Raw genomic sequence first — 17,427 nt, forward strand, 5'->3', positions numbered from 1 at the left:
TACGCTTAGTCATAATCTTTATTACTTAAACTGACACCGCAAACATACAAATAAAAGTGCACATTTTCATGTCCGTCTGTCAAGTCAGTAGCAACATTCAAAGGACAGATACGGATAAGTAATGCTTGCATAAACCTGGGATTTACACAGGGAAAAATGAGCAATAGAATTCAAAACATTCATTTTAGAATTTCTGCATGTTTGCCTGTTTGGCACTCTGTGTGAACTGAGAGAAGAGTTTCAAGAGAGGAGGGATCCTTAAAATGTAATCGTTCAAATGGATCAATACAAATATCCTAGTCATCATTGAAATTCTAACGTTACTGCACATTAACAGTATCTAGGTGTGCTGTGTCATGTAACAAATGTAGACATCTGAATATGCTGAATCATACATGCTGGTATATTGCAATAGTTTGCAGTCTTTGCATGACTGTCAGATGCAAATGTAAAATGTTTCCAAACACAATCTCAGCATTTATCCTTGTTGTTTCGGGAACAAACTACTGGCAAATACTTAATGCATAAACTGAACGGCAGTGGCCTTCTCTCTGGAGGGAGGCAAGAGACCATCTGTATTCCCACCTAGGAGTGAAGATACAAATTATTCCTGTTAGCCAAGTCTGTTGGAAGGATAGAAAAAGCGGATAAGATCTTGACGAGTTCTTTTGTTAATCTCCAAACTCTGAATCTGAACGCACAATATGGACAGAAGACCTTTCATTTTGTACTCCTCATGATCAAATGGGTTCCAATATGAATATAAAAGTCAAGTCTTTGTTCAATGGTCTTCAACACCCCGATATATCTTTGGTCTTGTTTTTCCTTTGGAAGCGGATATCTGCGGGGTCAAACCCTCTCTCCCTGGCCCCAAAAACGGCCCAGTCAGGAGTCTTGGCCATGTAGTCCCTGGAGGAGAAGGTCCTGGTGCCCCCACTGTCAGTAAAGCCCTGGATCAGCTCATGGAATCTTTCATAGTCAATCCATGTCCACCACTCCCCTTCCACTTTGAACTGCAGAAACAGAGACAGACTGTAGAAACGGCACACTCACCCATGCTGTGTGTGTGTGCGTGTGTGTGCGCGCTTGTGTGTGCGTGCGTGCTTGTGTGTGCATGCGTGTCTGCTGCAGTATGACAGGGTGAAATTGGCTCAGGCGGTAAGAGGAGTTGTGTGGCAGTCGGAGGGTTGCTGGTTCGATTCCGCCCTGGGTGTGTCAAAGTGTCCCTGAGCAAGACACCCAACCTAATCCCTAAATGCTCCTGACGAGCTGGTTGTTGCCTTGCATGGCAGCCAATCGCCGTTGGTATGTATGCGAGTGTGTGTGTGTGTATGAATGGGTGAATGAATTGCACAGCGCTTTGGATAAAGGCGCTATATAAATGCCAGCCATTTACCATTCACAGGGACACATTAGTCTTAAGACCAGCGGGACAGGGTTACCTTGTGATGAGCGAGGAGGAGGCAGTTCGAATGCTTGTGCTCAGAGGCGATGTCGTAGTCCGGGAGCAGGTCAGCCAGCTCCTGAACGAAGCGCACCACCTCCTCGTGCCACGGCACGTTGGCCATGGTCAACGTGCTGGCAGCACTTTCTCCACAGTACGTCACCCCCTGGCGCATGAGAGAGAACGCCCAATTTACCACTCCAGATAAGTGCGATCTCACTCCCGAGACGGGACAAAACCGGTAACATCGGGTTTAAATCGAGGCAATTACACAACCACGAGGAAGAGCGTGACCAGAAGGGACTCGCGTGCCGGTTTGTGCCCAACGTACCTTCACCTCAATGAAATCAGGTTTGCCCAGAGTAACCAGCTCGGCGTACGCTCTCAGCTCGTCCACATTCCAGGCCTTCACCAGAGTCAGCCGGTACACTGTGCGCTGTTCCTGCACAAGAGACAGCAACCACCTCCGCACTCAAAACACAAGGCATTATGGGAGTTGTAGTCCACAAACCTTCCAGAGGAACGATTTGCTTGCGGATTATGTTTAAAATGGGTTGCTTTAAAAATAAGAAATAATGTTTTGATTTATAGTTTTGCCATTTAGGGAAAACTATCACTAAATTCACATTTAAATGTTAAAATCATTGTGAAACACAAAGAAAACAAACAAACGGGTGTAATTTACCTAACTGGTGAAAACATTGGCTGCGTGTGTGCGTCAGGTCGGTACCTTTTTCCCCAAAGCCCTGAGACACTCCAGGAAGCGGTGCCAGAAGTCTTTGAAGAGCGGGCGGTCGATCTTGCGCAGGCTCTCGCTGGTGCTGGCGTCCACACTGACGTACAGCTGCGTCACTGGCTCCAGACGCCTTCAGGGAGGACCGCGGGAGACGGGGATTAACTTTGCATTGTGGTCGCTCATACCACTACAGACTAGCGTAATGGCCTGTAGGATGCGCTCAACTTCATCTGCCTGAACGGAACTTGCAAGGGAAGCGTTCTCCCGACGTCCCGTTCTCCCGCTTCAATTTACAGCTTCAAAAGGCAAATCCACCCAAATGTCAAGGACATTTACATTGATATTTACATAACTTGTTACTCTTTTATCTAAGGCCATCATGATCACTGTGTAACTGCCTTACAACTGGTTGTGAAAACCCACAGGCTTCAATTTCTGTGGTGATGGATTTTTATTTATTTGCGTGTGTATTTTCAATTTTAGGTATAAAATAAGGCTCAGAGTAATTGTATACAGCACAGCCCTACCTGATCTCCTCAGGTATGCAATAAGACTCAGTTATATGCAGCAGAGCCCTACCTGATCTCAGGTATGAAATAAGGCTCAGTTATATACAGCAGAGCCCCACCTGATCTCCTCAGGTATGAAATGAGGCTCAGTTATATGCAGCACAGCCCTACCTGATCTCAGGTATGAAATAAGGCTCAGTTATATACAGCAGAGCCCCACCTGATCTCCTCAGGTATGCAATAAGACTCAGTTATATGCAGCACAGCCCTAGCTGATCTCCTCAGGTATGCAATAAGGGTGAGTTATATACAGCAGAGCCCTACCTGATCTCCTCAGGAAACTGCGCATTGGTCACCAGGAAGCTGGAGATTTGGTGGCGGTGCAGCAGCTTCAGGAAAGTGTTGATCTCGGGGTACATGATGGGCTCCCCCACCAGCGACAGCGCGCAGTGCTTCACCGCCATCCCCTCCTCAAAACGCTCCAGACGCACCCCCGGCACACCTGCCCAACACACCACGCTTCCTGTTTGTACACGGTGCTCTCGGGACCCTGCAGGGGTAGGGCTGCTACAGCCAGGCCGCCTCTCATTACGGTTTCATCAGTGTCTGTGATCCTAACACGCCGTCAGTGAAATGAATTGACCTGCCGACAGAATCGGTTCAACAGGGTGCCGCTTATAGAGATGATGCAGTCTACAGAAAGACAGTGACTTTGCTTCCATCAATCAATCATGACCTAGATACAGTCAATCAATCAATCAATCTTGATATGGACTCGGTAAATGAATGATGACTTGGATTAATTCCACATGTGCCTCTAAGGGGGAGAAATCAACTGCACTGTGCCAGGCATTCGCCTAGATCTTTAACCTGCTCTTCTGTAAATGGGGTAACAATATGCTGTGGAAACTTGTGTGAATCCATGGAATAGGGATTGGATGTTTTGATGATAGCATTACCTCTGAACTGCCGGATCATGTTCTGATGGTTCTCCAGGGCCTCTTGGAGGATCTGCTCTGGGGGATCCATCTTCCAGCGCCACTCTGTACCCACAGGATTAGTGTGATGTCTATGGTAGGAGGGGCAGGGTACAGATTTACTTAACGGGCCTCTCATGACCGAGGCAACACAATGAACCGTGTCAGAAGCAGAGGCTGGTATGGACCTCATGCCACACCAGAGCTCAGAGGCCCACAGCCCAGCAGAGAGTAGTATTATCAGCAGGGTCGCCCAGGAAGGGAGGGTATCAGAACCTTCACCGAGAGCCTTCACCCTGGAAGGCACTGCTGTTTTTAAATCTCACAATTTTGCATACATCATTTTTTTCTGCAGTTGTGTATTGAGCCTTCCGAGTTCATCTGATCAGATTTAGTTAGAATTCACTTAGAACAGCATTCCTCTACTCGGGCACTATATACAGCAGTACTCTTCACATCACAATTTCTAGTAATAAACTACAGCCAGTCTTGACAAGATTTAGGCGAATTCTGTAAAGTGACGATAACATTTGCTTTGCCTCTGAAGCGGACTACAGCACGAGCAATGCCGCGCAGCCAAGCAGCCAAGCAGCACCAACATCCGTTTCTTAGGGAGCGAAACGGGAACTAATTTCAACATTCAACGGGATAGTCCCCAAGAAAGGCCACATACCTCCAGCAGAACACACACTTGTTGGCGCAGGCCAGGCTGGGCGTGGTCTCCATGCAGCGGTGAGACTCAATCCCATAGAAGGTGTGTTTGTAGCACCCTCCTCTTCCCCTCAGCATGGACTGGAGCAACAAGAACGGGGACATTCTGCTGTAACCGCACGTCTAATAGTGTGAATAAAACCATTTCTGACAGACAAACGTAAGTGTTACTCCGAGTCACCAGGTCTGAGCAGCCATTTACCTTGGTCCAGCGACAGAGCTTGACGCCCGAGTGGCTTCCAATCAGCTTGTAACCTGAAAGAAAAATTTTCTATATTAATTTGGCCACATGCAAAATCAATTTCACATTTTTAATAATATAAGTATGTCACAGTATATATGATCCATCCTAATGTAGACTAATGGGCTGTTACCTTTGTTATACCCAGTAAAGCACAAACATATCCATGCATAATATTAAAATGTAATTTATACTCCTCATTTAAACCAGACAGCAGGGGTTGTATTTACTGTATATCGAAGTATGAGTGAGTGTAGCTGTGCTTTACTGAAGGAGGGTGTTGTACCCTGTTATTCAGGGCTGCCCTCAGGACAGGAATGAGTGTAGCTGTGCTTTACTGAAGTGTGTTGGTGGTGTTGTACCCTGTTTAGTCAGTGCTGTCCTCAGGGCAGGGGTGATCATTTCCCTGGGCTCCTCCTTCTTGGACAACCTCACCATTTGGCGATCCTTCTGCTGTAGCAAACACAGACAATGATGTACTCAGATGCAAGAAAAACACCACCACACTATTTCCATCTTACCAGAGAACCATATGGTACGCAAAAGGTTTAAGCAGTAATGACAGTGTAATGCAGTAATGACAGAGTCCAAGCATAAAATAGCCGTTTACGTTTATAATCATGGTGTTACGCTGATGGTTGTCATGGTCTTTAGTGTACCTTGGCTTTTTTGAGGCGATTCATTATATTTCCCAGATCCTCCATATCAATGACGTCATGGCTGGTCTCTTCGGCCTCCGATTCCGCATCACTGCTGGACTCAAACAGCTCCTCCACCTGCAAGCACAGAGTTTTCAGACCTACTGTACACCCATCTGCTAACTTCACCAGGGTACTGCTGGGAAATGAACATTAACAAATTAACAACCGCCACTGGAAAAAAAAAACAAAAAAAACAACCCACCTCATCTGCCTTTGTCATAAGTAAATGGTGTGTAAAAGTCAATTCCTGCACAAAAGTAAATCATGCTAAAGAAAGGAAACGGCTCTCAAAACTACACGGAACTGAATCTAATGTTTTTTTTGGGAGTATTTCTTGGTCTGCATAGCACTGAGTGCGTCTCCTCTGGGGCGACATTAACACAGCAGGTAAGAGCTTTGGATGGCAGCCAATCGGCGTGACTATGTGTGTGAATGAGAAGCACAAATTGTACAGCGCTTTGGATAAAGGCGCTATACAAACGCAGTCCATTTACCATTATGCTACAGTCCATGGGGGGATGAGAAGCATCAATTGTACAGCGCTTTGGATAAAGGCGCCATATAAATGGCAGCCATTTACCATTATGCTACAGTGCCACCCTCACCCTCACTTCAGACTGATGCAGTCTCACCTCTGAGAGCTCTGTCTGCTCCTGCTGTTGTTGCTGTTGTTGTTGTTGTTGTTGTTGCTGTTGGCTCTCGTGGTTCTTGCAGCTGCAGTTTGAACACGTGGCGCTGCAGGACGACTTCTCTCCTTTGGCCAAGGCCGCGAGGCAGCTGAGGAAGCGGCCCTTCCAGGCCTGGAAGTCCGCCTGTACGCTCCCGTTGCGGCTCTTCACCACGTTGCAGTCGCCCTCCCCCCGCGTGAGGACACGCGCGGCGCTCAGCATCCACAGCCATTTATCCACATTTCGGCCCACCTGGAATTATTATTTTTTACATTAATATTACATTAATGGCATTTGGCAGACGCTCTTATCCAGAGCGACGTACAGTTGATTAGACTAAGCAGGAGACAATCCTCCCCTGGAGCAATGCTGGGTTAAGGGCCTTGCTCAAGGGCCCGTCGGCTGCGCGGATCTTATTGTGGCTACACCGGGATTCGAACCACCAACCTTGCGGGTCCAGTCATGTACCTTAACTACTACGCTACAGGCCACCCTTGTAACTCTGCTTTTGTGGAGGACTGCTCATTCAAAGCTTCAATGCCTCAATAGACAAGTTTAATGTTGCTGTTACAATTTGGTTTGTACTGTTCCTGTGTTTGAACTGCATTTCGTTGCACGTCGCTCTGGATAAGAGCGTGTGCTAAATGCTTTTTGTAATGTAACGTAATGTAATAAAACCAAAAACCAAAAACCAAAATACAGGCTCCTACCGTATTGTAGTGGTCCGTGTACACAGAGTTTCCCAGGCCAAACACTGCGTATCTCAGGCCTTTAAGGTACGTTTGGCCATATCGGAAGTCAGTGGAGGCCTCTTCCAGCCACTTACAAAACCACTCTGCACTCTTGGTGGGCTGCCCATCGGTGTAAGTGGCCAGCAGGAATACACAAACGACTTTGTTTGCACCCTAGAAGAATATCACCAAATACCAACATAAATATTAGAGACAAACTGGTACAACTATGGTGTGAACACATTTTCAGAAGATTACTGAGTGGTGACATTTGGAAATCACACACTTGTAGCTCCAGGAGGTCCAGTCTTGGAATCTGATCAAATTCTACTCAATTAAAGTACTGATATTTTGTTCAACGATCAAGGCTCATCCATCCATTTTCAGATGGTGAAATTGTTTTGCGAAATTACCTCCAATAATGCCACTAACCTTAATACAGACAGAGAGGCAGTGAATTTGTAGCATCTTTCAGGTTGGTGACACATGCTTAAAGATTTTTGAAGTATAGATTTCATAAGTTCATAAGTCTCTGAAGTATTGAATAGATGGTGCAGTTTCTTGTGCATGTTATAGCCACAGGAAGAAGGAAAATATTTCACATCGGTAAGTGAATATGCTCACCTCATTTGAAATGTTTTCATCAGGATCATAATCGTTCAAGTCGATTACTTCAGCTCTCAGGTCCTTGAGCTCAACTTCTTCAGCCAGGTCTTCGGCAAAACCCTGAGGACACGCAAACATTGTCAACAAGCACCCTCCCACACCCACCGTGAAGCCACGATTCCAGTGTACCAAGTGTGTGGTCACAGGCACACCGATACAATAACATGCCGTGCAGCCCCTTTCATTTAAATGGCAATAAATGTAAACATATTTAGATCTACCGTGGTACCAAACCACCAGGTGAGTCTTTGATCATATGTAAGACTTGAATGTGGCAGATATTCTGTTCTGTGGAGCTGTGCTGGGTTTGGAAGCTATAAACATCATGTTTATTCCACACAAACTCTGTGTTGGCAACCATGATCAGGATTCATGTCAAATCCCATTTATTCATTTTACATTTTTGTATTAATTTTTAAAAAGTAACACATTACTGTAAACAATTGACTACATTTTACATAAAAACTTGATCAAGGCAGGTCTGAGATCTGAGATCTGAGATCAACCAAAGTCTGCAGAAGAACTGTGGCAAGTTCTCCAACATGCTAGGAACAACCTCCCTGCTGATTGTCTTATAGAACTGCAGGACAGTGTTGGCTACCTCAGAGAAATTATGCAGTTTTAACGCCGAAGGGTGGTCACAAAAAATACTGATTTGATTCAGTTTTTAACTATTTATGTATTTATGTACTATGTATAGTATTTATTTAGGACCTTTCAATGAATTATTTTTGAAAGGATCTTATCTGTACAGAATGTTATACAGGTGCCTAAGACTTTTTCACAGTGCTGTATTTATCTACAATCACACCGCACCTTTGCTGTTCCAGTCTGAGAGCCGTAGAAAATCTTCACCCCCGATATGTCAGGTTTCTCCTCCTCAGCCAAATGTCCGTTCTGTCCGATCGCATTAGAGCGCAGTGCAGGCTTCACAGGAACGTCAACCTTTTGCTTCCAGGGCTGGAACATAACGTATTCATCATTTTGAGGCCAGATTTTATTTAATATTGTAAAGGGAAGAGCACTGTGCACAAATTATGTATGCTGCGCTCTATAAATACTGACATAACTGATAATAAAATTTTATAGAACATATACTATGACAGAATACAATGTGCTATTCGTTATGTGGTAATAAAAAGCACTTTGATGTCGTAAACAGCCAATGCAACTTAGAAATTTGAGCATGAAGAAATAATGCACCTTCAACATAATATCAAATCAAGCCTAAAACAAATCCAGCTCCGCAATAAACATTTCAGGGTACCTATAGTCCCATTCAATAAATTACCAACATTACGTTTCACAAATGATCCTGCTGCCTTAGCTCACATATTACATTTTACACACTAAAAGGCAGAAAACATATCAAGACAGCAGTACATTAGCATGACACCCTTTACACAATGGCTACACAAGTTCAACAGGTATTGTTCAGACATTACACATATTGTTCAGCTGGAATCCCACACTCAATTTGAAAAATGCAAAATTGAACCGTGTTGAATTTCCTGGTTCATCCTCACCTGCATTTGCAACCAAATATTTTCCTATTAGCTAGAAATTAAGATTTCATATTTTCAAACACAGAATGAAACATCATAGAATGCAGGGATGGACCAATCAGAAATCTGTGTGGTAGTCGTCCTGGGTTACCAACTAGCAGCCAGATCTAGGAGCCATTGCACACAATAATGTTAGGCAAATGAAAGTAGTCATGTTTAGTACTCTACTGCATATACTTTGCCTGCAATGACTGCAGTTGTTTTCTCTGTCAGGCTTGTACTCCAGAAATCTTCAGATCCAGCTTGTATCAGGGGCTAGCTGCCTTAGGTAGTCTCTTCAGCATACAAAACATCTGTTTTGGCTTTAAACGACTCCTTTGTCGCTCCAGCAGCATAGTTGAGATCATTGTCATGCTGTAACAATGGGTTTGGAGGCATTTGCTTAAATCTGCTGCAGCTATCAGCAGTTATACCATAGATGCCTAAACTATAACAGCGCCAGCTAATGTTAACGTTAATCCTGTTTTGCCAGTAATTGCTAGTTTGCATCGTTTAGGGGGAGTGGTTCCCAAACTCAGTCCTGGGGCCCCCCTGTGTATACTGGTTTCTGTTCCAACCACAATTGCCATCTCAGAATTTTAACAAGCAGTTTGGCTTGATTAGGTGCTTCATGTTAAGGGGTTATGTAACCCACATTATGTCAGGTGCATCACTCTTCTAATGGCTACTTCGAGCATAATAATGCACCATTTAACACAGCAAAAGTAATCTCAGACTGGTTTCATGAACATGACAATGGGTTCAATTTTCTCCAGTGACCTTCCCAGTCACCAGATCTGAATCTAATTGAACACCTTTGGCATGTGGTAGAAGGGGAGATTCGCAGCATAAATGTGCGGCTGACAAATCTGCAGAAATTGCACGATGCCATCATGTCAACATGGAACAGAGTCTCAAAGGAATGTTTGCTGTTTTGCAGAGCAGAATTGAGGCTGTTTTGAGAGCAAAGGGAGGCCCTACCCAGCATTCCTAATAAAGTGCTCAGTGAGTGTATCTCTAAGATAACCGCCTATGGCACTCTGCTCCTCGCGGTGATGTTACAGCCGGCACTGACGTGTAAGTGACGCCAGTTATACCACATTACTGCCACCATCACCACCAGTCACATGTGCTCAAGCAGGTTATTACTGTGGGGAATCTTAAAGGAGCACTGTCACGCTAGTGAAGATCAACTGAAACAAGCGTGACAGTGCTCCGTTAAATATGGCCCAACCCGAGAATTTGGTGCAATACCTTTTTCAAAGTCATCTTCAGGGTAAACCAGATCCCAACGAGTATTGCTGCAGCGGAGTACACGTATAATCTGTTCTGCCATAATGGCATGAAGTATCCCTCTGTGCGTCTCGGGGCATTCTTTAAAGGGCCTGGAAGCACAACGATACAATCAGATATGGGCAAAAAAAGTTAACGTGTCAACCCAGTGGCCGGAACCTACTAAATCAGCCAGGGAGCTATTTTGACAGCAACAATGCACGGAACCTAGTCAAACGTGCTAACCACTCACTGCAGGTATTGCTAACGTTCCATGAGTTGTAACAGTTAGCTAACGTTAGCTACGACCAGGAACTGGTGGATACATATCGCACTGGTTTGGCTAGCCTGACATAATTTGCACAGAATTCAACAATGACTGCAAAATATAACGTAAGCGCTAGAGATGACAGTAATATTATGCAAACTTAGCGAACTAGCTTCCCGTTACTGTAGCTAACTGTGTAACTTAACGTTACCGTTGCACGTTGGCTGAATTCACGCAACCAATACAGAACCAGTGTTACTTTACTTCAAGTTAAATCTTTCTTCAAGACGATAGCTCACTAACGTATAGACAACTTAGCGTAGACAATCGCTACTGGGTACACTTAACTTACCCTGTACATCGGCACCAAGCGTATAATCCAGGACATTTAGAGAAACCAACAGCAATATTATCCTAGCCGTTTTCTCGTGCATTCTTTACTGTAACTATGGTTTGTGCATAAAACAACGAGGGAAGTCGACATTGAGGCCCAGTTCAAATTCTTGGAACGTCGTGAAGTTAGCCACTACAAACAACAACAACGATACGTGTAGAGATCGAGCTCGACAAGCTCAAATCTGCAGTAGCCGCAAAAATACTGCCCCTAGTGTCCGGACCACTGATCTACCAACTGCGATCCTCGGAAGTGCTTTCCTCACTGAGCTGCAGACTGCTGTGGAGTACCTCACGAAATGTAATGTGCTTTACACATGGCTCAAAGTGTCTATTAAGTCTTCTTCCATCTGTGTTCCGGGATTTTACATTCCTATTAGATTGGACCAGGATCCACAAGCAACAGATTAAAAAAAACAAGGCTGATGCATGTGTATGTAGGTTTAGGTTGTTGCAATGATAACAAGATTAGAGACTCCTATTGGTTGAGTGGCCTGTAGTGCAGTGGTTAAGGTACATGACTGGGACCCACAAGGTCGGTAGTTCAATCCCCGGTGTAGCCACAATAAGATATGCGCAGCCGTTGTCCAATCAACGTTAGAACAATCAACTGTACGTCAGTCTGCATAAGAGCGTCTGCCAAATGCCATGAATATAATGTAATGTAATGGTTAGAGGACATTGAACTGTTAGCACTCTCTTTTATACCATTTGTCCCTGCCTCAGGAGTTTGGACAAATCTTCACCGTAGATTACATTAATCCTCATGCACAAAACAGGGCTGTAAGTGTGATTGATGCAATATGGGCAATGGCAGCATTCCAAAACAGGCAGTGCAGCAGAAAAAGTCAGGCAGCAGGGCAGCTTTGTATGATTGCATAAGGGCAACTGCGGCAGGTGTCGCAAGCCTCATTAGAGGGGGGCGGCACTTCTTGAGTTTTTTCTGCCTGAACTAGCTGCACAGGCTTCACATCATTAAGCAGCGCTATTGCTATCACTACCACCGAGGCCTGTGGTTTGTTTCCACTTTTTGGAGTGAGAGACGGAGAGGATGGATGACTTGGAGAAAACCACCTTTACTTCCTTGCTGCTGGGGTTTGGGAAATGGGGATGCTTTCAGTGGCCATTTAAAGGGACACATCTGTATTTACCCTGGTGAAAAAATCAAGCTATGACCATCTTGAAATGATCAGCTCCCAGCTGTTTCAAAACCTAGCACTGAGCTATTTTTTTTTTTTTCAGCAGGGTAATCACTAAAACGAGTGATATGACCTGGAGCTATCCATAACAGAACTGCCACTAGATTTCACATTTTTCCAATGAAAGAGTCATAAAGAAACAAAAAGGTCCATTTTAGAACATTTCAAGAGTCAAATGTTTATTCTGCAGTTGACAAAAAAAACAACAACAAAAAAGCAGTACCTCTACTGTATTAGGCTACAATAAATAACATTCACAAGTACTTTAATTGATTTAAGTACTTTAACACCATTGATTCACAGACTTTGCCACTAATTCCTTCAGTTAGGTTCGTAGGCTAACCTCTGCATGAACTATTTCCTTGAATCTTACTAAATTTTATGTACTAATATATTAACTACCCCGTATGTGCTGTTGTTTTATGCAATCCAAATCTCTACGAACGTGACCATCCCTCTGAAATGTATTCAACATATACAGTCATCTTGCTAAAAACTGAAAGGCCATCACAAAGGTGTCATCTGTGGACTACTGTAATAAATTAGGTGACCGTATTCTCTGTCCGGGTGGACAAGCGAGGAACAGGAACTGCTAATATGTAGACAGGGGTCCCAGCACCCCAAAAAATGACATCAGGGTCAGCAGCAGTCTTGACGTGCCTTGGCAGAAAACGCTTAAACCAGAGCAGTATTCAACAAGTTCTGTAAAGAGACAGAAAAATAAAAACAATATTTTCCCATATTAAGTTGGTGTCAAATTATTGTTACATTTTACACCTTTCTATTTGCAAAAACAACACTTCTGATTCTTCTTCAAATTCTTGATCAGGTTCGGGTCTGGAGATGGAGTTGGCCATTGCAAAACTTTAAGGTGGTGTTCCAAATCGCGTGCTTGGAATTCTACTCATACTAATGAAAATAAGTCTGAAATTTAGTACTATGCGGTTTCGAACATAGCCTAAGATTCGGTTGCAGAAAAAGTTTCTCTATCCAGAAGAGAAGACACCTTGTATTTTGCACAGATAAAAGCATTTTGCACATTACATTTAAGCACACTGACCCCCTAGAGGACTAAGTCTTGCGGCTTCAGCCTTTTTTGTAGTCATGTAACCCAGTTTTCTGGTATAACACTGTTGCATTGATAACAGTAACGGTGAATGATGCATTTCCACCTAAGTGTTTCTTTAATCTTTGCATAGCTGGCGTTTTGTAATTCTCTGTAACTGATGAAATTGTTCTTGATTAATTTGCACCTCTTTAACCATTGGGTGTGCATCTCATTCTCATTCACAAATCACAAGTCTTTAAAATTCATAACACAATGATAGATATTTAATTATCCTGGCTGTGCAGTCAGTTTTGCTGGTGTCAAACACAACATCACTTTTTAGATTTTACGTTTTCAAAAAATAATAACAAAATCAAACATTTTGTCTTGATAGATGTATGGACTAATGGTCCACACATACACTCAGTGAGTACTTTATTAGGTATTTATTAGACTTATCTTTTAGACTTATTACGTATTCTGCTGCTGTAGCCTACCCACTATATAGGTTTGATGTGTTGTGTGTTCAGAGATTCTCTTCTGCATCCCGCTGTTGGTTATTTGTGTTACTGTCACCTTCCTGTCAGCTTTGACCAGTCTGGCCTTTCTCCTCTGACCTCTCTCATTAACAACAAGTTTCTGCCCGCAGAACTGCTGCTCACTGGATGTTTTTTGTTTTTCACACCATTCTCTGCAAACTTTAGAGTCTGTTGTGTGTGAAGAGATCAGCAATTTCTGAGATACTCAAACCACCCTGTCTGGCACCAACAATCATTCTACGGTCAAAGTCACTTAGATCACATTCCTCCCCATTCTGATTGTTTGATGTGAACATTAACTGAAGCTCCTGACCCGTATCTGCATGATTTTATGCATTGCACTGCTGCCACAAAATTGGCTGATTAGATAATCGCATGAATAAGTAGGTGTACAAGTTTTTCCAATAAAGTGCTCAGTGAGTCTACATGCGCTCACGCACGCACGCGCGCGCGCACGCACGCACGCACGCACACACACATCGCCGTATTTTCGGACTGACTCACGGGGGTGCAGGGCCATGCTGTTCTCCAGCGCCTCCCCTCCCTGTATGACGCGGCAGCTGTAGGTCCTGGTCTTCTCGCTGAGCGGGCTGCTGAGGACGAGCACACACATGTCGGGGGGCTCGAGGGTCACCTCGGCCCGCATCCTGAAGTCCAGGCTGGGCTGAGCGTTGGGCCGCGTGCTGCCCATCAGCCTGCTGTCCTCCTTGAACTCGCAGTATGGCCCGGGCGTGACGTCGGTGGGGCTGAACTCGCAGTCGATCCTCAGGCTCCTCTCCAGCGTGATACAGGGGTATAACTCCTGCCCCTGTCCTCTGGAGAGCCCTGGAACAGAAATAATTCAACTGCGTGAATTCGTCACGGCATCCCTTTTTTAAATTTTTTTTTATCCGATTCACACGAGGAGGAAGGAGGAGGAGATTTCAATAGAACTCTAGCGGTATTGCGCCAGTGTAGCATAACGGCGATGGAACTGGGCATGCACCTGAAGTTTGAGGAAGGCTCAGTTCAGTTCCCAGATGGTAGTTGTGCCATTGAGCAAGTATAGTGAAGTAATATCATGAATTACTTCAGTAAGTATTCAGCTGTATAAATTGATGGTACGTATAGGACACAACCTCTGGAGTGCTGGATAATGGCATCTGATAATAGGCTTAAAATGCAAACGTAGTGGCATGAGAGACTGTAGTACAGTATACTGTGAAGAGTACTGTACTCTTATTTCCCCAATGGGCTGGGATGTGCCCAAGTAGGCACAGAACATGTGATTATTTATTTCTAATTATGTGTTTTCTTCCCCCTAAAATGTAAGTGTAATATGGCCTCATTTTATAGGCCAAATGTGTGTATGATGGCAAGCCAGGCTGTGATTCAGCTTGCAAAATTTGCTTTTCTGCAGAGGGTGTGTTTCAGTAGATGGACAGGTTTCATTTTTTGGGAGGGGGGGGGGGGGGGGGGGGTTGACCTTTGCTACAGACCTTTACCATTAATTTATCTTTTTTTAAAGTTATGGCACTGGATGCAGCATCTCAGCAAATGTCTCATTGTTTGCGCAACCCAAGCATCCAATTAGTATTCTTGTATTCTGTTTCCTAAATAAAAAGAGTAATAGACAGAAGAATATTGCCCAAAGGAAAGGAAATATGCTGATCCAATCTTCTTGTCGGTCAGTACAGCAAAAGATGTCTCTTGAAAAAGCACAGCACATATTCAAGCAGCTGTTCACTCAGAATATGTGTTTATTGCAAGCATTGAGCATTGCACAATATTCTGCATATGTTGCGCATGTAAAAATGACAGAGAGGGAAAGTATCTCTTACCCAGCATGAAGACCAGCATCACAGAGTAAAAACACTTCATGCTGCCTTCCTTAACCTCTTGGCCAAAGACAACACAGAGTCCAAATTAATGATGTTAATTGGTTCTGACCCATGACCAGCAATTAGGGGAGGCAGAGTGCTTACTTGTGAGGACTGAGTACATCTGTCAATGTATTAATTGCTGGATTCATCCATTAATGAACTTACTCACTTATTTATTTCGTTTTCAAACAACTTATACAATAGCCAATTTAAGTGGGCATCAACCCCTGAAAGTGATTTATTTACAGTTTCTAATGTTGTACCTGTAACTGTTTATCCTTATTACAAAGGTATCAAAGATAAATCAATTTTTGTATAACTATAATAAACTAGGACAGTGCACGAAAGTAACATAATTCTATGTCTCATTAAGTCTGATAACATGAAAGAAATTAATGATTTGTGGTTCATTTATCTCAACTGGAGAGTGTTATGCTGGTTCTCTGCCTTCCTATTTGCAAGTCACAAGTCACTATGCTACAGAACAGTCAAACAGAACTGGGACACAACAGTATTAAAAAAAAACATGGATTTCCTTTCTGACATTTTGGCAAGTAGCTTATAGATGTTTGTAAAAAATCCACCCGAGTTTAGATAAATTTTAGACGAAAACAACCTAATTATATGCATTGTAGCCAACTAACGCATTGGATACTATTCTATAGGTATCCAATATCTATAGGTGATTCAGAAAATTGCTGCATTTGCCCTTTGTAGTTTTCTTGCTTTGTTTTCTTGTTTTTCCTCATTTTAAAAGTTTGCTTTGTTTTTGGTAAGCTTTCAGGATATTGGTAATAATGGTACCTGTATATTATATTGGCTATATTAACTGTTCAACATATGTTAATGCTGAGTCGTAACCTGCGTCAAGAACACTGGGTGGTGAGTGGATCAAAGAAATAACACTAATTAACTTCATTTGTGCAATTTGATTAGCAGTATTGAACATAGTAGCTCTATTAGCATTTCTGAAGTGACATGGTTAGCAATTTCTATGACTATAGGCCTACATAATGTATACTTTAATTAAGTTTTAAAAAGTATATATTTTTTGCTGTACGTTAGGATCCAGTTGAGATAGACAGATATTAAAACGCAGTAGCCCAACTACTTGGCTTGCAAACTGAAACTGCCAATTCAAAAACTGAAAACAAATGTAAAAGAAAATAAATAATTGTATTGAGTTATAAAATTAGACAACAACGATAAGAAGTATATTACCAAACATCCACCGAATGCAGAAAATCACACAAAATTTGACGTAAACTATTGACGAATTATGATATCAGCAATGTGGATAGACGACTACTGCAAACACACTCTTACTTAAATCGGTACCTCAGCATATATATTTTGATATAACAGCATCTGAGCAATACATTTCTTTATGCTTATCAGGCAATGCCGTTCTAGAATAATCTAAAATTAGGCGGAGGATGACCGGACGTATTGCATTTCGCCTCCAGAAGTAACCAGGGATGCGCAAACATCCGGCCCAATGTCCAAACAAATGACATTAATGAAGCTATTGTTTGTGCCTTACCTGTGAACAGCCTTTAATCATCAGACCTGGTTCCTCTGGACAGTAGATGTGACCCTCTGCTAGATGGCGAATCGACTGCCTCCGTGCGCACCTAGGTGAGCCAAGGGCAAATCTAGAAATAGTTGCGCCTCATCAGCATTGTCTGTTGTCATTCACGCGCTACAGTTATACCACACGGAGTATAGTGTGATTTCACCGCTTCAAAGTATGTCAGAAGCCCAGATTCAAGAATGACCTATGATAATAATTAACATAATACAGTACTACTACTACTACGACTGATACTATGATAAATATCATAAAAATAATAATAATGATAATAGTAATATTGAAATAAGAATAATAATAATAATAAAGATAATAATAATAATAATA

The 17,427-nt window shown here is 43.0% G+C and overlaps 1 protein-coding gene across 2 annotated transcripts; it reads right to left on the reverse strand.

Moving 5' to 3' along the window:
* Window positions 1-11,047, reverse strand: tyw1 (tRNA-yW synthesizing protein 1 homolog (S. cerevisiae)). Of its 2 annotated transcripts, none has more exons than XM_061217185.1 (16): window positions 10,821-11,047; window positions 10,183-10,313; window positions 8,201-8,344; window positions 7,343-7,444; window positions 6,698-6,892; window positions 5,952-6,239; window positions 5,278-5,394; window positions 4,981-5,068; window positions 4,580-4,632; window positions 4,340-4,458; window positions 3,649-3,758; window positions 3,014-3,191; window positions 2,175-2,310; window positions 1,776-1,886; window positions 1,443-1,610; window positions 1-1,013 (listed from the first exon to the last, which is right to left on the reverse strand). In XM_061217185.1, the coding sequence occupies exons 1-16, from the start codon at window positions 10,900-10,902 to the stop codon at window positions 792-794; spliced, it is 2,244 nt and encodes a 747-aa protein (XP_061073169.1). In that variant the 5' UTR covers window positions 10,903-11,047; the 3' UTR covers window positions 1-791. The 2 variants fall into 2 exon arrangements, with proteins under 2 accessions (XP_061073169.1, XP_061073168.1); XM_061217184.1 differs by having other exon boundaries at window positions 4,981-5,071; window positions 10,821-11,046.
* Between the last annotated feature and the right edge of the window lie 6,380 nt (window positions 11,048-17,427).

This window comes from Conger conger, chromosome 13 (assembly GCF_963514075.1).
Source record: "Conger conger chromosome 13, fConCon1.1, whole genome shotgun sequence".
Classification (NCBI taxonomy): Eukaryota; Metazoa; Chordata; class Actinopteri; order Anguilliformes; family Congridae; genus Conger; species Conger conger.